This window comes from Balaenoptera ricei, chromosome 2 (genome assembly GCF_028023285.1).
Source record: "Balaenoptera ricei isolate mBalRic1 chromosome 2, mBalRic1.hap2, whole genome shotgun sequence".
NCBI classification, from domain to species: Eukaryota; Metazoa; Chordata; class Mammalia; order Artiodactyla; family Balaenopteridae; genus Balaenoptera; species Balaenoptera ricei.
Window position 1 is genome coordinate 42,204,517 of NC_082640.1, and position 21,487 is coordinate 42,226,003.

The window sequence follows — 21,487 nt, forward strand, 5'->3', positions numbered from 1 at the left end:
TATAGCATGTGAAAAGTTAAATGGGAAAAAAGAGAAAATGGGGCATTGGAAAGATCAAATTGTGTGTCCATGCTTTCTCCTTTCAATCCATAGCAAGTAAGGCAAGGCTGGCAGAGCAACAGGGAGGGGAGGTCAGTGGTCAGATTTCACGTCACTTTAAGAATGCCGTGAACACAAAACGCTCCACTGTGTAGACCTGAAAATCTTCATGAACTAAAAATTCCATTCACGTATGCTTTCTCTAACTACGCTAAGTGAAGGCAGAGACAAAGCACAGATAACCCCTAGCAACAGACAACCCCTAGCAACAGACAAATTACATGGTTCTCACATATTGATGCTCCTTACAATATACCCCACAGTCACAGAGCCTGGGGTTAAGAGTCAGGGAGGAAAGCACCCCACTGGGCAAGTCCTAGGTTAGAACCAAACTACAAGCTCCCATTCTAGCAGGCTCTGACCTTGAGGTAGCCATGTGACTCTCTGAGGGTGTAATTCTTTTATCTGTAAAATGAGGCTTCATGACCAACCAGAGGAATATTACCTCTCTCAACTCCTAAAACTGGAGGAAAAATGAGAAGAGGAAAGAGACGAGAGGAGGAACTTTGTTTTAAAAAAACAGTGTTTTGTTTTCTTTTTTATAATAGTCAAGATACAGTCAGGACAGAGATATCCTCATGGGAAAGCAAAAGGTCTATGGCCAAGCATCAGGCTGCACTCAAGGACACTAATTAGCAAGACTTCAGATGGAAGACTACGAAGCAGAGGCATTTGAATTCAAGGATGTGAGTTTGTTCCTTTCCTTTTTTAGGGGCTCCTGGAAACAAAGACACATGTACCCATGCAGGGTGTGTTCTCTTTTCTTTCCCCAGGGGCAAAAGCAACATTTGTCTGTATAATGCCTGCTGTACTAGCAGCCACCCAAGCATGAGTCATGAATGCTATCTGTAATAAGGGGTGGGTGAAAACAGTCAGCACCTCCCGACCACTGTACTCCAATAAAATGAAGCTTGTTTATCACAGTCTATACACTTGAAACAGTTTGGGAGGGTATAGTTCTGTTTCTGTACTGGGGTAACTTTATGAAAAAATACTTAGCCCTCTGAACAGCAAACACAGTGCACCCTCAAGTCTAGACAAGGAAGGCTCATTTTCCGACGGGCAATATGATTTAGGCCAGTAACTCGATTTTTCAGCTTCCAAAAGGTGTTCTTTTTTTTAAAACAAGTGTGGAATCTAAAGCTTAGAACCCTGTTTCTCTCAAGTTTAAGTTCTCTAGTTTTACAAGTTAATAGCTTTAAACAAGAAGAACAATAATCTCAAGACCCTGAAGAAAACCATTTTTGAAAACTTAGTATTAAATATAAAATTACCATATGGGTCAGCACACCCATTACTAAGTATATGAAAACATATGTCCACACAAACTTATACACAAATGTTCACAGCAGTTATTATTCACAATAGCGAAAAAGTAGAAACAATCCAAATGCACATGTGGTATATCCATACAACAGGATATTACTTGGCAATAAAAAGAAATGAAATACTGATCAATGTTACAACATGGATGAACCTTGAAACGTTACACTAAGTGAAAGAAACCAGTCACCGAAGGCCACATATTCTATAACTGCATTTATATGAAGTTCCGGAATGGGCAAACCCATAGAGACAGAAAGGAGATTAGTGACTGTTAGCTGAGGGGGGTGGGAGTGAACTGCTAATGAACATGGGGTTTCTTTTCAGCATGATGACAACGTTAGAAAATTAGATGGTGGTGACAGTTTTAAGACTTTGTAAATATATTAAAAACTACTAAACTGCGCACTTTACTTGAATGAGTGAATTTTACGGTTATGTGAACTATGTCTCAAAAGAGCTATTATGAAAACCTAGTGAACTTTTTTTTCCATCATTAAAAATGACATACTTCATATTTTAGTCAGTGTTGAGCTTTAAGTTAAAATCTCATTTTTGCTATCAGTTTCTATATAAAGAAAGAAGAGTCAGGTTTAAGAAGGGTTAATAGATCCCTTTTTCCGGTAATTCCCATTTTGTGACATGTTAAACCTCATGACAAATTGCAAAGTCTTGTGCTCACAGGAAAAGCGTTTTGCATTATAATCTCCAAGGGATCCCTGCAGGAGGGTCCATTCTAAAACTATGCTATGCAAAAGCTTCACTGCAACATGTCCACATTTGTATATGAGGCAACAAGGGAGAAAGGGAAAAAAATCCTACTGTGAATCAAAAAAATCCCCCAAACAAGGCCATAAATCAGACACAGCAGAGCAGGCTAAACACACTTTGTGCTCATACAGACTTACCGCCTGGGTCTTCGGGCCTTGTTTCACCTCCGGCGTAGAAGCTATGTTTCCTACAGCCACCTCTTCAGAAACTGAACTCTCCTTGCTATTACTCAGAAAATCCACTTCATCTTCAGCTTTCGTGTCTGGCATTTCTGAAGAGAACAAGGTGGTTACAAAGTGCATTTGAAAAATTGATTCCTGGGCCTTACTATTTACACAACATGCTCCAGGTTTCATGTGTTTTGTTTGCCTTTCCCTTTGTGTTAAATAGAAAGTATTATTTTGGAGCGGGTGTCATTTCTGACCTTGTGCTGAGCTAGTCCCTCATCACCTGGTTGTATGGTTTTCTCCAGCTTCTGTGTGGGTTTGTAGCTAAGGTAAGACCCAGTTCAATGTCCACTGAACTTCCATTTTCACTACTGACTTTTTCAATGACAATTTGATGAGTATGGTGCTGACTTGCACATGGAAAAGAAAACTGACAAGCTTTAAGGGAACAGATTAATAGCTAAAGCTAGTAGCCCATCCTGACCATTATCAAAGAGGCAAGAGATGTATTTGTACAGGACAAAAAGGAAAGAGCTGCTGAGAATGAGATAAAGCCTTTGGGAAGAGTCTTCCTTTAAAAACATACTACATACACTCACCTACCCATCACAGCAATTGATAAGACTGAACTATTCTTAATAAATTAGTTTTTGTTTTAACTTTTATTTCTTCCCAAACCAAAACATAATTACACACTATCAACAGCAATTCCTTTTCTGAAGAAAAAGTTTTTTCATGTTTTCTTTAGAATTATGCTCAACAGACCAAACAGTAGTGGTTTTGTTACACGACTACCATATGGTCAAGCTAATACAGCAAGGAAGTGATAAAATGATGCCTGAGGCAACTTTAGGCTTCGACACTTCATTAAAGGGGACTGATGGTTGAACAGTCAAAATTCACCTTGATAATCCAAATACAAATGGAACTATCATCTCGATTTCATTTGGAAAATTTTCTGTGGTTGTTATTAATCTAGTCACACTACTACTCTGGCAGAGAAAAATGTTCCCTACACCAGAGGGCACAGAAGCTTCTTTCACCAAAGAATAAATTATATTATATTGTATTATGTATTTTATAATTATATAAATAAAATATATTAAGATTTTATTCTAATAGCACACTGTGAGAGTGTATACCTTTATACACTGTGACATATATAAAGGTCTACTTTAGATTTAGAAAGTGACATTCCCATAAATGAACAGTTGTAAGTCTCCTTTCTTTGCCCTAATTTTTTAATTACCTAATCTTACTAGTAATTTAAAAAATGGGCAAACACGTTTCCTTGCCCAAAGAACCAAAATCGTTCTTACATTTCATAAAATGTGATTAAAGTTAAAAAAAAAAAAAAAAAACTGACTAAGCAACCCCCTTAGAAGTATTCCTTGATCAAAACATTTCTGAGTAAGATAGGGTTGTTTTTTGTTTTTTTTGGAGGGGGGCTGTTGATGATTTTTATTTTATTTATTTGGGGATGTGATTTCTGACACATCCTTACTATCCTACATCCATCAACTGAAAATATGTATCTTGGCAAGTAGCAACCAGTCACAGCGGTAAACAGAGATGAGTGAGACCTGTGGGGTGTTGGCAGCCCCCTCGGGACTGGCCTGGCTCAGTTATGCAAAACTAACTTCCCAAAGCACTGCGGCCAATGCTCCTGATGGGTAAAGGGCCACGTCTCTGCACTCTAACTGGAAGTTTTGTGTTTTCCTCATCTCAATTTCTATTTGGCTTTGTCAACAGCAGTATATAAAAGCAAAAGCCAATGCCATGTGGCTCCTTCCAAATCAGCAGTTAAACCGATGTCTCCTCACTTATAAAACAGTATGGTTAAATTCATAAATGGCATGTAAACTTCCTAGGAAATACCCTTTGGTCTGAGATCACACTCAGGTGCTTTTTCTCTAGGGCAATGTGACCAGGGACTTTCTCCAATCCTGGCTATTTTCTGAAAAAAGCACCAATTTCTTCATCACTGGTTACTTCTCTCTGTCCTTTGAGGCCATGAGCCTGGAGCACATATGACTCCTCTGGATAGCAGAATAAGTAACTCACCCCCTCCCCAACACACACACCAAAATCCTAAGCCCAGAGACACTGCTGAAACTTGATTTTCATCTCATTTTCCTTCCTAAAGCCTTAAAATCTTAAACATAATTTCTTAGCACCTTTACTATCTTTGTGTGCTATTAAAAATCAAAGTCTGAAAAAAAAATCAAAGTCAGCTTGGTTTCTACCTTTTCTCATAAGGTACTATAGACACAAACCTTACATAGTTTGTACTTGCTTGGGTTAAATTCTGACTACTGAGCCAGAAAGAGAAATAATTCCAGCCCATGTGGCTAAGGACACAGCACCCAAATGAAAACAACATAGCCAGGCATCAGCTTACAGCCACTCCCGTTCTTCTGAAATGTCAACCTGCCAGGGCCCCCAAAATAGACTTGCTGTTGTGCCTTCTTTTAAAAATTAGAGACCTTCTCATTGAAATTCTGAGATTGTTAGTGATAGAAATTTGTTGGTTGCTAACAATCCAAGACACTTTAATAAAACAAAAAGTGTGAAATCACCAAAAATACTACCTCAGGTTTCTTAAATCCCTCAACTGGAAAAATAGATTATAAATGGTTAAACACCCTCTATCAGGGAAAATGACCACTGTGTTTAAATTGCTCTTTTTCTAAAGCCACTTCTCTCCTTATTCTATTTGTTCATTTCTATTCATGCCCCACCCCCAAATTCTTAACACCTACTACAGTAAAGGGGTTTTCAAAAATTAGAAAGAACGGCAAGAACAATCAAACAATAAAAACAAAACAGGCTTCTTACCTACGAGAGCCTGGGGGCAAGCATGGAGATAGGTCCTCTGTCTATACCTGGTAACAGGTGGTGGTCGCAAAGTGTGAATCAAACTGACCTCGAACGACTTCAGGAGTCAAAACCGAGTCCGACTCCAGTTTGAACTTCAGCCTCAACCCCCAATAAGGAGTTTTATTCAGATCGTTTCTTTCCACAGAACACCAGTGGTTTCTCTTTGCTCTCTCTGGACATGGTTAGCCACAGACAGAACGGGCTGGTGCTGTGTGAGCAATCTGCTTGCTGCAGCTGCTTCACCAAGATAAGGAGACACAACGTCTGCCCTGTGACAGCAGCTCAGCAGACTAAGCTCTGGCGGAAATCCTGTATCCTATCCCCTGCACTTCGCAGGGTCCTCAATTCCCAGACTGCTGCCCAAGAGCAACAGGCAATGGAACTGGAGGTCTGCTCCTCAGGCAGGAAAAGGAGGGAGTTCCCTTCCCACAGCCTCCACCAATGACCTAATACCACCATTTGGGATGCTGGGCCATCAGCTTACAACGATACTTAGAGCTGTTTGTGAAACCACTCTGACTAAATTTGCTCAGGACACAGACTAGGATGATAGGGAAAGAAAGGAGTTTCAGGTTTGTAAATAAAACACACTTTTTCAGCACTGTTTGTTATGGTTCTCAAGAAAAAGGACTAAGCCATGTGAACAAAAACATCTGCTAAATTCCTTTATCATTTTAGAGCACCTGGGATCTAGGCACTGTTTTCCAGGTTAGGAAAGTCGTGACTGCTCCAGTGCGACAGATAGAGCATTTATAGGCTTTAAGCAATCAAGCCAGAAGTCTGGAATGCAGGGAGCAAAAACTGTCCAACCCTGAGATGACGTGCCTCTCCGGATGGTGTTGACTGTTAACCTGGCAACCTACCCGATGAACGCCAGCCCTCTAAACAACAACATGACACCTATGTTTTTACCAGCATATCACAGAGACTCTTAAGGGAACTTGTTTCTCGAACTGTTGATTTTGTACTCTGCTTTGCTTACCTGTTGCCGGAGTTGGTCCCTGGAGAGACAGAATAATCTTCTCTGGCTCCTCCCTTCCAGCAAAGCATCCTGCAAGGTTCCCAGAGGCTTCTCCACGACTACTGCCCATTGGCGGGGTCTCCGCAGGCTGGAAAGCACTCGCCTTCCCTGCAGAAGCACTCTCCAGCTGTTCAGGCCCTGGGCCCGACTCGGAAGGACAGGGCAGTGACATGTGACTGACTTCCCCCTCTGTCGTCAGTTCTCCCGAGGCCTTGACTCGTTCTATGACAGCATCCACTATGCGACTCGCAGCCTCCTCAATCAAGTCTGCTGTCTCAGGCAGAAGCACGGCTTTGGCAGCGACGGTGCAGGGCAGAGGGGCACCATCCCTTCCCCTGCCTGGGGCCTTGTCACCACGGCTTGAGAGCCCCGTCTCTGTGGGGTGCTCTTTGGCAGCAGGCTGCGGCGGGACGTGATGCGCTTCCTCATCCACCTGTGTCTCCTTGGAGTCGCCTGTGCTACCGCTGCCATCTGCTCCCCCCACCTTCCCCTTCTCCCAACCCAGGGACACAACCTCTGGGGGTGCAGCTCCCTGAGGGTCAGTCACACCTTTGTCCGGTAAAGGTCCCGGCAAACCCAGGATCATATTCTTCTCCTGGCTCAAAGAGACTTGCGGAATCTGGGTGTCTGGAGCGTTGTGTGGTATGTCCTTTCTCCTGGCCCCAGTGGTGCCTTGCAGAGCACTGACCACGGCACCACCCAATGCTGCATTTCCACTCACCTCACACGCAGTGGTCTTCCCCTGGGACTGAGTGTTTTTCACCTCAACATCCAGAGCAGAAGATGGCTCACAAGTAAGAACCTCGAACCCACCTGGTAACAGATTTGGCAATGGACACGAGCTGCTCTGCTCTGTACCTGAGGCCTCCTGGCTTGAGTCTGCAGCCAGACTTGCTCCTGGTGGCACCAGGCTCTGTGCAGCCCCACCTTCCACCAGCGGTGCGACTGGTGGGGCCACTTCCTTGTTATGTTTAGTTTCTGCGTGAAGACAGGCCATGGGTGTGCCCAGTGAATTACCGTTCCGAGGAGCCCTGTCCTCATCACAGGCGGCTGGGCCAGGTTCTTCACAGAATCCCGGGGCCTCCTGTCCAGGAGGTGGTGTTCTCGGCTCTTCCTGCAACGTTCCTGAACGAAGAGTGCTGTCCTTAATGGAGGAACAGGTCACTGCTTTATCCTTGTCTTCTGGTCCCTGCGCTGCAGGGCTCTCTGGAACCACCTGATCTTTCCCTTCTTCAGTCAAAGCGGAATCAGAGGCCAAAGTGGCCTGACCCACATGGAGCAGGGAAGAGTCAGTGGCCCCCTCGACGATATTCAGGACTTCAGGGGCTGCTGAGAGGCAGGGACGCTCACACTCCCCACCAGGTCCTACGGGACTGGTATTCCCCATGCCGGGCTGAAGATCTAGAGCAGAGGAGGGTGGGCACAGGCCCACTGCACTGTCTTCTGGTGGCTGCTTCTCCAGATCATTCGAATCCCCATCTGGGCCATCTCTAGAATCTGTATGTGGTTCAAGAGTTGCTGTTCCTTTTTCATTCTGGGAGGAGGGGACAGGAGAAAGTGCGTCATCTTTGGTTACTGATTCACTGCCGGGACTGCCTGTCAGAGAGGAAGTCCTGCCTGATGTCACTGCCTGGTCTGACACCCGTTCTTTCTCAGCTTTGGGGACAAGAGCATGTGGATGTGGAAATACCTCAAGCATATTTGCTAAAGATGTTTCTAGTTTCGAATCTTTTCCTTGGCTTTCTTCATCCAAAACTTGGAGAGGACAAAAATCCACGTGTTCCTGGGTGTCTCTAACAGGGTCAGGGGTGACCGTGTTAGCCTGTGGGCCTTCCGAGCAGCTGGCAGTGGGCAGCGGTTGTGTGTTGAGCAGCCCTGTGGTGGTGCCTTCAGGCTGGGTAACTATGTCATCACAGTGTTCTACAGCCAACACACCACTAGAAGTCCCCGTGTTCTGTCGACATGCAGAGGCAGCACAAAGTTTATCATCTCCAGTTGTAGAACAGATGGGTGATTTGCTGTTTTGGCTTTGAACACGAGATGAATTCGTTTCTGATTTCTGGTTTGGCATAACATCTTTTTGCAGCCTGGGAAAGGTTAAATCAGGGGGTGACACCGCCACACACATGCTGGCCCAGGGAGTGTCAAGTTCGGGCCCTTCTGAAATCTCATCTTTTGCAGCAGCTAGAATTAACTGAGAGTTCTGAGCCCCTGGAGCATCAGCACTCTCTTCACAACTTCCAGAAGTTTCCGTTTCTGCAGTGTTTTCATCAATGGCAGTTTCTTCATCACTAACGACAAGTAAAGACTCAGCAGGCTTGTCAGCAACCAGGGAGCCAGCGGCAGAGACACCGTTGGGAACGCTGGCTTTGTCCACAGGCTCGTCGGTGACTTTTACGTCAGAGGCTCCAGCTGTGCTGATATTAGAGTCCTCAAATCTTTCCTTCATACTCTCCCCCGCTGCAAGCACATTCCTCTGGATGGTGGCCTCTGGGTTCACGAGACTGTGTTCCGTTTCCCCTGCGGTGTCTGGGACGCTGGCACCTGCTGGTGAAGGGACCACCAGTTCACCTCCAGAGAAAGACTGGGCCGTGCCGGGCTCCAGGGCTACACCTCCCTGCAGGACGCGGCCTCCACTGCCTGGAGATTCCTGGCCTGTGGCCATTGCCGAAGATTTTGTTCCAGTTTCTTCACTTCTGACTCCACAGGATGGAAGGCCTTCTGTGTCCTTTCCTTTGCAATCAGGTGTGCTCTGACGGCAGCTGTCGGGATCAGACGCAGTCCCGGAGTCCACGATAGGTGCTGGCTCCTCCTCGTCTCCTTTTCTCTCCACGCCTGTATTTTTCTTCCTATGGGAAGAGTCTGTATTCTCTTCCTTAACCACATTTGACAAATCATAGGAACTTTCAATCTGCCCCACAGTGCTCCCATGGCAGCACTGAGAGCTCTCAGCACCTTCAGGAGAAGCAAGCTGCTGGCTGGCTGTGGGCGCTGATGCACAGGGAAGAAACTGACCATCTGTATCTTGGTCACTGGGCAGACTTGAAGGTTCTTGTGCTGTCACCACTGAGGGCATAAGACTGTCCATCTGTTTGAGGTTTGTTTTCTAGGAGGAAATGGAAGATACTTTTAAAACATTGTCTGGGGGAAAAGATGTCACTGACACCTATAAGCAAAAGTTCTGTTGGAGAGAACTCAGTAGCATTCCAGCCTCTCTAAGGTCACAGGATAAGCCAACCTAAATAAATACAAATAAATTCTCTCTTGTTCCTGACATTAATTTCCTCTTACAGTTGCATATCCACTAGAATGATAAAAATGGCAAGAATACAGTATGACTATTTTCTATATTATGAACTTATTTTAGAAAATAGATAAAAACTGAGCCTCAAAAAAGCACAGTGGCTATCTTCAAATGAGCAGCTGAGAAAGATACTTTTTATAGGGGCTTTAGAGGGCCAGAGGCTGCTTCCATCCCACCTCATACATACAAGTAAAAACAAATCCTGGCCAGTCTGGTAAACTCTCTTCAATCACAAGGCACAGACATATGCTCCCATTCCCTAAATTCTCACTGAGGAGTTACACAGCATCCTTTAATCTCCAAAATATGCTCCATTCAATCTAGTTTAACAATTTTAGTTATGGGGTTATAATTTCAAAAAGAGTGGCACGGTCGATTCTTTTTACTTCTTGATAAAAGCAGTTCCTCTGTTCCTCTAATACTGAATATCAAATAAATAAGAATACATTGAACTAGTAATACCTAATTCTTGATTAGTCTCAGATGATACTGTGCTTTGAGGATATTATAGGTCATCTCAAAAATAGTTTTTGCAACTTGAAAAACAGATGTAACCAACTATACAGGAATGGTTAAAACAATCATGGTTAATCAACCTGACGGAAAATGCTACACTGTTATATAAGTGTTAACTATGAAGACCACAGTGAAATAAGGAAAAGATATTTATAACATAATGTTTAAGAAAGTAAATAAAACTTATAGTTAATCTAAGGTTATAATTATGGAAAAACTACAAGTACATGTAGATAAGGCTTAGGAAAGAATGGAGAAAAACAAACACGCTGATCTTTAGAGTGGGTTTACCTTTATATCAAAATTTCAGGAATCCTTAAAATGATACAATTTTTTTTCAACACATAAAAACTATTTTTCTCTCTCTTTTTTTTTTTTTTTGGCTGCACTGCGCCGCTTGCGAGATCTCAGTTCCCTGACCAGGGATTGAACCCGGGCCACGACAATGAAAGCCCAGAATCCTAAACACTAGGCCTCCAGGGAAGTCCCAAAACTATTTTTCTAACGCCTGGTTTGCTCTTCACTCATTATCTGATCTACTACAATAATCTCACGCAAATCCACCGTGCACTGTCATCTCATTCACCTACCCATTCAGTTCCTGTGTCGAGCACTTACAGTACTCCATCATCAGCCGATTCCTGTCTACTCACTGGGTCTGATGTAAAAGTTCACACATGTAAGTGTAAAACGAGTTATGCTCACTAAAGCCCTTCTAATAATAGAGTACACAAAAAATGAATTTTCACTGAAAGCGTCTGTGCTATGCTCCTTAGGGTATTCAGAACGGCTTGCCTCCCTTCCCGCTGAGAGTGTAACTGACTCCAAAAAAAATTATGAAAGCAGGTCATTAAATTTAATAAAGGGTGAACATTACAGAACAGAGATTTGCAGAAAAAAGTTATATTGTTTGAAAAATTTTAGATGCTCCTAACACAAGCATCTTCTCACAGTTTTAATTTCTCATGGTTTCCTGTAAAATATTCCCACACCTTGCAGGTAGCTTTGGCATCTGCAAACTCCTGTTTTCAAATGGACTGTCATTCACCCAGTAAGAAGAGCCCTAAAGGAACACCTGACCTTCCGGCAGTCTCTTCAGAGGAAAATAAAATGACACCTATTCTGGAACAAATATGACTCGGAGAGGCAGAGGCAGGTACATCTACAACCCGCTATGAAGTGTCCTGGCCTGCTGTTCTCTGAAACAAGCAAGGCCTGCTCCCAAAGAAGGCTCTGGCATTGAGCTGACCCCAGATGACCTTAAATGAAATTACTGCCAAGCTTTTTCCAAATCAAATCAACTCTGAAATAAAATGGGTGGAAAAATTATCTAAACTTAGCCTTTCAGATGTTGCGGCCAAGAGAGATGTACCCATGTGACGTTTATATTACCCATAATAAATGCTACCAGGGAGTATGCAATGTCTTTATGTCTGGCAACAACTTCATCTTGAAGGCTTGAGTGGATTATAAAATTTTTATTGTTTTAGTGATCTTTTTACCACACAACTACCAATTTAAATACAGTATCACAGTCATCACTCACTGAAATAGCTGTGAAAAGGCTCCATTTCTGAGTAAATTTGGTTCTTATTCTTCAGCAACAATCTCAGAAACTGTTTAGCTCATTTCGTTTTATAAAGTTAAACCAACAAATTTATAGAGTTAAATAAATGTCCTTTTACGCCAGGAAAATTTAGTTCTAGTTGTTGCATATTTCTGTATCTGTAATGTGTATGTTTGTCTTTCGTTATTTTAAAAGCCTGGCAAAATACAATGAAAAATTCTCACAGTCTCCTATTGCTACTACCCCAAGGCTGAGCTCTGTCTCTATAAGTGTTAACATCTAATATAGCTAAAACTGCTTTACAGGTTTCACAGTCACAGAGGGAAGCACTGTTATGTTCTAATTATAGCAAGGCTAATTGGGGGAAGGGGTGAGGGCACAAAAGCCTGAAAATGGAAATTTTCTGTCTTACCATTAGCTGCTGTTGGATGTTCATAAGCTTAAAAATATGTCCAGTGCAACTGTCTCCAGGAAGTGGGGGTTCCTGGTGTGGTTCAGACTCAGAGGTTAACGTATAGACGTCCAGCTCTCGGTGATGCCTCACAGAACAGTCTCCATAAGGGACTTCATAGGATAAACTGCTCCAGGAGTCTGGTTCTCGAGCATCCTCCCTGGAAGCAAGCAAACTCTGGTTAATATATATGTATATTTTATGCATAATATACATGAATATATTATAATAATATATTAATATACTATATATATATATATATATATATATATGGATACATATACATATATATGTATTCTGCCTCCCAGGTATAGGTTTAACCCTCTAAGTCTTATGTAAAATTTCAAACCTCATTGCTCTTTGAGGCCCTGCAGCAGAAATTTGGTTTGCACAGTTCCCCAGTAATTCAGGCATATAACTAACTGTTTCATTCTCTTCATAAGAGGTCATAAATGGGCTAAATGAAAACTGCAGGATTCCTCCCTAAGGATGTTCTTTTGATCAAGATAAAGAGAAAACTGGGATCCTAAAACAGTTAATATTATGCTCACAACCAAATAACGAGGAAATGTAAGGAGGATGGTTTTGCCCTGGTTTTCAAAAAAAGCAAGGCTTATTAAGCGTTTCTCTTAAAACGGGTTATACCATATGCTAAATGCAATTGATCATATTGGGAAGGGAAGAACTAATCAATCCAATCCGTGCAAGGGCACTCCAATTTTTGTTAAAAATAGGTGGAGGAAGCACTCTCAAAATTCTCGAAGTCAACTATATAGAGGAAAACTATCAATATTATAATGCCTTATCATACTATACTTGTCAATTTAATTATCAAATCCTATTTTGAATGAAGCACTTGGTTCCAAGAACTTTAAGCTATAACTTTAAATTTAAAAGACAAAACAACTTTGCTCAACTCACATCATTATAGATACACCTCATATTCAAATAAAGCCGACAAATGCCCAGGTATGTAAAAAAGCATTTCTGGGATAGGCCTCAAAACATGAAATCTCTTTACGTGGTTCTAATGAACCAGTACGCTGATAAGGTATCCCAGAGATTCTGGAAGAAGGCGGAAGGTAGTGTTTGAGATCATTATCATGTTTTAAAATAAAAAATAAAACTAAAGAATTAAGAACTAATAGACATGCCATCCACTGACAAATATGAGAGGGAAACATTACTTCAACTCTCTCTCCAGTGTTCTGTCTACTAAATCATACCTGTCAGTTCTTAACAATTCACCAGAGAATAATTGGAATTTGAAGGCTAAAAATATGCTATAGTGAAAAACCTATAACAAACTGGAGAGTCATGCACTGGCTAAAGGTAACAATTAAGGCTGCTCCAAAAGAAAACTATTATAATTTCCATACTCAAGAGTGACTCCCGAACAGCTGCTTAAAATGAACTTAGCATATGCTATGCTAAATGTTTCATGCATTTACCAAGCTGCTCTACACTGAGCAAAGTGACCTCAAATAGAAAAAGTACCTAAAAGATAGTCACTTTAAAGCTCAACTGAATGACTCAAGAAGTCAATCAGCTCCACCAAATGAGGGGGAGGCAACGACTCTGTAAATTCAACTTTGGAGCTTGGGTTGACATTGTCACTAACTCTGCTTAACTGCCTGACAGGCATTACTGGCATATCTGCTTACTCAGATTACCACTTATAGCCATGCTCCAATTTAAAAAAAAAAGGTCTTTGAAAACAAAACTTGATTTATACACCACCATTGAGTGTGAACCAAATACAACAAGCTAGGAGGGAACTGTTTGCCAAGGCAGGGGCAATTTAATAGTGATACAGTCCATTCCCAGCAAGATGGAGTTTTCTACCAACCTTGCCACTATTAATTCTCAAACTGCTTCTTTTCTAATATCTAAACCCTGGGAAATTCCCTTCTGTAACCACAACCTATTTATCTCCTACCTCTCCCATGCTCTCACCTTCCAGAAGAATGTGCTTTCGTTGCCACAAGTGCTAACCCTTCAATCTCCCAATTCATCGTACCTGTGGATTTTTGTTGCTTCCTAGCCCACCTAGAAACCAAAGACTAGTTAATGCAATTATTCTCCCAATGGCTTCCATGAATATCTGCTGCTATTGACATTCTTCAAACCCATCGTGCCTGTAGGTCTGGGTAAACCCCACCATTCAGCAAGTATTTGTGCCAGTATTCTTGGTGCTGGTGATACAAACCAAAATCCTTGTCCTGTTGGAGCTTATATACTTAGCAAGGGAGACAAGAGCAATCAAGATAAATAAAACACCTAGAATTCTGAAAGACAGCAAGTGTGGTGGAGAAAATAAACCAGAGATATGGGCTGCAATTTGAAATGTGGTGGGTCAGGGAAGGGGCCTCACCGAGGTGACATTTAAGCCAATGCATTGTCTGCTCTGTATTCAGCGCTGTATAAAACCTTGGCTGCATCCACTGATAAAACTTGGCAAAGTTCTACGACTAATAATGTTTACTGCAACATTAGGTGTAATAGTACTAAAGACTGGAAACACCCTAACCGAGTCAGTAACTAGAGGGATGTTTGGTAAATTAAAGAACAGATCTACAGACTATTATGGAGCCATTAAATATAACTGAAAAAACAGTTCAATAACATTGAAATCTATATTCAGTGAAATAAGCAAAATAAAAAGAGCAAAAAAATATAAGTATAGACAGTAAACTGCACAATAAAAATAGTGTCAGGGTGGTTGGGTTATAGGTTTTCTTCTTCTCTAGGATTTTAATTAATGTCTTAAATAATTTTTTAAAGTTCCTATTCAGCCAGGCCTCCCTGCTGCTCTGTAATGCTTTTTACTCATGTGTGTTAATCCATCCTCACGGGGGTTACCAAAATGTTCTATAATTTCCTCAAAGGACTAACATTAACCTTGTCTACTTCATTCTCAGGTGACCTTTTCTCCCATCTTAGTGAAAAGCTTGAGGCCATCTAACATGAACTAAACCCATCTTCAATCCACCAAAAAATGCCTGTGCCCGTCTCCTCTAACTTCAGGGCACCTCTCCATACAGTGGGTTTGCTCTGTTCCACACCCCCGTCCTTAGGTAACTGGCTCGGTAATTGCCCCCTGGATGCCTGTAGTTTTCCACCTGCTTCTGGACTAGCTCCCTCCCCATCCACCTGCAAGTACCATGAAAACCTCACCAGTAGACAGAGCAGAGGCAGGAAAAAGGATTACTGCACAGGTGCCAGCAGCAGCAGCAGAAACCTTTATTCAGCCCTGCAGACCAGCGGTTCTCTCTGAGGAATCCAGCCCCCAGGGGACATCTGACAATGTCTGGAGACATTTTTCGTTGTCACAACCTGGGGGTGGGGAGGGGTCCTACAATGCACAGGACAGCTCCCTACAAGAAAGAATCATCAGGCCCAAACTGCCAGTAGCGCTGGTGTTGAGAAATCCTGCTGTAAACCCCCGAACCCCTTTCTGTCTGCCCTCCTCTTCCTTCCCTTCTACCTCCTTACCAGCCATTTGAACAATTAAAGGCTTTGCGCCTACTCCCTCCCACTGCTACTAAAAACTTCTGTCTCGGGTTCCATTGACAAAATAAATCTCCAAATCCAATGGCTTTTCTTTGTCCCCACTGTCCTTGAGTTTTGTAGAATCTTAAAATGGTGACCTGATTCTTCTTTTGACATTTATTCTCACTTGACATCCATAAAGAATCATCCTATTCACCCACTGTTTTCTCTGGCTTTTTCTTCTTCTTCTCACATCTTAGATGTGAACATATGTCAACTTCCTGAACTTGGTCTTCTATTAAATGGTAGGCACTGTGCTAGATGCCAGGGCTACAAGGATAAATATGATACCTTTCTCAAGAATAATGTAAACACACAGCCTAAGGTCAAACACGAATTACTATTAGATAGCCATAGTTTGGCTTACTGGTGTTACTGTCACCTCCATGGAAACGAAAAGCAGAAACAATCTCATGGGAGTTTTACCCTTATGAGTGTGGCATTTTATGCACTAAATATACCATATTTCATCAAAATTACCATGCTATTACTTGTAAAAGCAACATCATTTTATGTATTACTAAGAAGGAAAAGAACTATTGTGAGTTAAATTATGACACAAGTTAGAAAAATTTACATCTTAAAAGAGATAATACAGGGAATTCCTTGGCAGTCCAGGGGTTAGGACTCCTCGCTTTCACTGTCGAGGGCGCGAGTTCGATCCCTGGTTGGGGAACTGAGATACTGCAAGCTGCGTGGTGCGGCCAAAAAAAAAAAAGGAGAGATAACAGAGTATAAATACAGTCAACTGTCCCTCTGAATACTGGTATGGGTGGTGCAAACAGTTCAAATGAACAAACAGTTCCAACATCAACTGCTTAACTTCATGTGCACATTCACCTGTGAGTCCCAAGCCTGCAACAAACGGACAGCAGATACAAGTGAAAAGGGCAGCTCAGAGGCTTTAGACAGACTTCAACACCTAAGACACTAGTTTTCAAACTTTTAAGTAGCTGAACAGTTTCAAATAAAACCACATGCAGAAACAGTTGCTCCGGTGATAGGGGCAATAGAGGGAAGGAAAGGCAAAGCCCGGCCCTCCCTCCAGCCACCATCCCTCCTAGGTGGGCTGTGAGACTCATACCTAAACCCAAGGAGTAGCTAAATGTTCTTAATTCCCAAAGTACAGGCTTTCTTTATGTACAACTACCACATTTCCCATTTTAAGGTCATTCTCCTTGTTTAGTCTCCTTTGCACTTGTAGAATAACTACTCCACATTCTCCTGATTGAAGCCCTTTGTATGCCTACAGTTAGTAATTAAGTTGACCCCTCGGCCTTGTATTTCTGCCATGGAGAAGAATATGCCTGGGTATCTAAAATATACCTTAGAAATACACAAAAAGATTTTATGTAATCAAATCAAGTCTGGCAGGACAGAAAAGCACATCCACGAATGCACTAGAAATTCTGGTTATTTCAGTTGGTGAATTAAGAGGCACCATAGCCTCAGCTGAGGCTTTTTTAAAAAAATGAGTGAAAGGGAGATCTGTAGATGAAGGAGTATAAATGCTGCGGGAAGGTTTACAGAGCTCTCCACGACCTTTCATTTTTCACCCCTATGAGGACACCACCACTCTGAACAAAGAAAAGGGTATTTTTACTACCAATTGTGGCAACTGTGCAGTATAGGCGTTATTTCATTACTACGACATCAGATGGTATTGGGGTAGAATTTCTTAGATTCTTACGTTCAACCACATCCCAGAACAGACTTCAAGTTATAAAGGACTGATATTATGATTACTGGAAACTTTCAATCATCCTGTCAGTAAGGCAATTAATACTGTTTTCAACCATTCTCGGGCGCCTTGAATTTCATCTGGAGTATCCAGCACAACTCCAAGCGCAGTCTCCCGCCTGTGAGCCCTGAAAGACTTGTTCTGCACTGTAACCTTTTCTTCATTCGTCCGTAACCCCCAAGGAGGAGCAGGACCAAACACCTTCTGACTTGCTGGGTCTCACTACTCTGCTTCATCTCCTGACACACTGTAGGTACTCAAATATTTGTTGGGATTTCACTCCAGGGCAAAAGAGTAGGGATATTCTTTATAAACGAATGGTTTGAGATCACTCTCTGTGAAAGGACAGATAACCTAAAGAAGTAATTCTAGTAAGACCCAATGTAGTGGCAGTAATGGCTTAAAAGGTCTAGTTAGTAAAGGAGACTTAAAAGTCATGACAACTGAATTCAGTATATGATAAAGATCAGGAGGAAAAATCATTGCTTGAAAGGATATTTTTGGCAGCTGGTGAAAAGGGAATATAAACTATATATTAGATAATCATAATATATTAATGTTATATTACTGATTTTGATAACTGCCCTGTTATAAGAACATGCTGAAATAATTAGGAATAAAGGGGCATGATATCGGCAACAACTCTCAAAAGAGTTCAGTAAAATTCTATCCATCTATCTACACACACAGATAAAGCAAATAAAACATTAACAATTGGTGGACTTAGGTGAAGGATACACAGTGGTTCACTGTACTATTCTTCAATTTTTTAAAATTAATTAATTAATTTATCTTTGGCTGCATTGGGTCTTCATTGCTGCACACCGGCTTTCTCTAGTTGCGGCGAGCGGGGGCTACTCTTCGTTGCGGTGCACAGGCTTCTCATCGTGGTGGCTTCTCTTGCTGTGGACCACGGGCTCTAGGTGCACAGGTTCAGTAGCTGTGGCGCATGGGCTTAGTTGCTCCGCGGCATGTGGGACCTTCCCGGACCAGGGCTGGAATCCGTGTCCCCTGCATTGGCAGGGAGATTCTTAACCACTGTGCCACCAGGGAAGTCCCATTGTACTATTCTCACACCTTCTCAATGAGTTCAAAATTTTTCACAACAAAAAGTTAAATATAAAACATCAATTTAAAAAAAGGCAGAGGGTAGTAATTCTTTCACTATTCTATGATTACTATTTACTTAAGGCAGGGAAGAAACTAATATTTGGGTATCTACTAAGAGACAGGCACCTTGGTACCCCATATATTTAATCCTCATACGAGTCTTTCAAAGAAGTGTTATTTCTAGTTCAGAGGAGGGGAAACTGAGACTCAGAAATACTAATTCATTTGCTTAAGATATAACACATACAGCAGACTTTGGTAAACCTGGCCTCAAATGACAAATTTTACCACTTACGAGAAGTAAGCATTTGGGCTAGATATGTAGTCTCTTTGAGTATGTATCATAATCTGTAAAAAGACAGTAAGAGTCCCTTTAAAAGTTGCAGTGGTAATTAAAGGAGACAGGAAACAAAGTATCTAATAATGCCTGGCACACAGGAGGCAGTCAGTAAACATTAGTACTCAAATATGTAATGGAGTAGCAGATCTGGATCCATGTTGGACTGACCCCAAAGCCTGTATTCCCCCCCACCTAATGCTGCACTGCTTCCAGTGGAAAGGGCTGGTCTTTATAGGAACTCATCAGGTGCCACAGCAGGAAGCACTGAGGCTCATCTGAAGGCAGCATGGAGCAAAGAGGCCTTTAGGGGAAACATTTCTTCACGAATTAAAAGAATGTCCACTCCAGGCAGAACATTTTTCAACACACAAGCTTCTCCAATGAAAAGTTCTAAAGTCTGCCCTCTTCTGAGTTTCTCACAGAATGAGCAAATCAACCACAGTCATTCTCTGGTGTCTGGTGAGACTCTGACAAAGCGTAGGACAAATTGCAGAGCCCACATTCTCATTACCTAGCTATTTTCAAAATGAGCACATTCTACTCATTTGAAGGACAATATCAACTTGGGCATTTATCCCTTCAATCTTTTTCACAAATGACACAACCAAACTGTTCACCACATTTTCCATAAAACTGACACCAATCGGTACCTACCTTTTCCTAATGGGAAAAAAAATATTCTACTCACCATAAGAAATCACCACAAATTCATCTAATTATGTTTAATTTAGATTTCCCTAGAGGCTAAATCACCGGGCAATACGAGGGGAAAAGCATAGGTATTGAGGTCTGCGTAGAATCACATTTATGCCATGATCTGATCTAAGAAAAATTATTTAGCTTCTATGAGCCAGAGTTTTTTCATCTGCTTTTTAAAAAGTGGGATATTAGCTTTCTTACAGAGTTGTTTTAAGGATTAAAAGATAAATGGATAGAGGTAGCCTTACTATATGTATGTCTAATATTGGGTTCTAATTCCTTCCATAAGCAAGGGGTACAAACATAACCACTCTCTTTTACAGCTAAATTTAATTATTTAACAATGTGTCAAATACTGAGCTGTGTGTTTTACATATCAACTAATTTATTCTTTTAACTATCCTGTGAGGGAAGATACTATTACCTCAATTTGCAGATGAGGAAACTGAAACTGTGGGAAATTCAATAACTTGCCTAACAGTCTGTTAAGCCAGAATTTGGGCTGACATTCTAAACCACCACACAAAACTACCTCTGCTGCATTTTTTTTTTTAATTTTTTAATTTAATTTGTTTTTTTATACTGCAGGTTCTTATTAGTCATCAGTTTTATACACATCAGTGTATACATGTCAATCCCAATTGCCCAATTCATCACACCACCATCCCCACACCCCCGCAGCTTTCCCCCCTTGGTGTCCATACGTTTGTTCTCTACATCTGTGTCTCAACTTCTGCCCTGCAAACCAGTTCATCTGTACCATTTTTCTAGGTTCCACATACATGCACCTCTGCTGCCTATTTTGCACTAGAAAATGCAGACCAATGAAACAAACTAAATATTTTTAACATACGGACTTCAGAGGATTAAGTTTTGGAGATGCAAGTTCTAGATTATTGTGCATTGTGGACATGGGTATAGTTTGTGGTCCACGGCTTTTGTGTCATTCTTCTCTGTTCCTTTTCACTCTGAGGGGCTACTTGGGCTCTCTTACTCCATGGTTCCATGACTTTTGGAATACCTTGCTCCTCTAACAGCCGAAGTTCTCTATTTTCTAGCTTTACCTTATTGCACTGCTTTCGAATCCTGAAAAATAATTTTTAATATCCGACCATGATACTAGTTTTATTTACATCAATATCTAATATACCAACATTCACAGGGTAAGTAAAAATTAAAGTCAAGTTTATACTAGATTAACATCTAAATATTTATTGATGTGATCAAGCTACTTAGTTGTTGACTGTTCTTACTTAATCAGATTTAAGCCACCAACCTAATTCAACAAACTCTCAGGAATTAATTTTCAGATGCAATGTTAAGTCTAATTTTCCCACTAAAGCAAAGTTCTTAATCTTAACTGCATTTTAGAATTACCTGGAGAGCTTTTAAAAATCCTCATGTCCAGATCACACCTCACACGAACTAAATAAAAATCTCTAGAGGCGGCCCTGAGGCATCAATATTTTTTAAAGGTTCCCAGGAGATTCTACTGTATAATTAGAATCCCCATGTGATTCTAATGTGCAGCTAAGGTTGTAAAACACCACATTAAAGTAACCTACAGGTCCCAATTCATTTACATAAGAATAGCTAAGGCTAGCAAGACTGCAATGAATACTAGAGTTGTTAATATATCCTTTGACCTAATTATACAGTTCCCTGGAATTTATCCTACATAAATAATTTAACAGAAATAAAAATAAGTAAGTAAAAAATGAGGCTCACTGCAGCATTCATTAGTTAATTTCTGGGTTTTTTAAGATTAAAATTAACATTCAACGTTAAATGGTTTAAATACTCATGATAAACAAAATGTTTTAGATGCCCTAAAAGATAATTATAAAGACCAGAGAAACAGATTAAGAGTATGAAAAAGTGAAAATATATCAGAATATAAATAGTCATATGAATACAAATATTCATATTCAAATATGCAGAATAAT

The 21,487-nt window shown here is 41.2% G+C and overlaps 1 protein-coding gene across 14 annotated transcripts in view; it reads right to left on the minus strand.

Moving 5' to 3' along the window:
* The window catches only part of AKAP13 (A-kinase anchoring protein 13), a 344,171-nt gene that overhangs the window by 153,400 nt on the left and 169,284 nt on the right, over positions 1–21,487 (minus strand). For all 14 annotated transcript variants that reach the window (XM_059912544.1, XM_059912539.1, XM_059912543.1 and 11 more), the window contains exons 6-8: positions 12,061–12,259; positions 6,223–9,367; positions 2,331–2,464 (exon numbers count right to left, since the gene is read on the minus strand). In XM_059912544.1, coding sequence (XP_059768527.1) covers positions 2,331–2,464; positions 6,223–9,367; positions 12,061–12,259 — 3,478 coding nt within the window. The remainder of the gene's footprint in view (positions 1–2,330; positions 2,465–6,222; positions 9,368–12,060; positions 12,260–21,487) is intronic.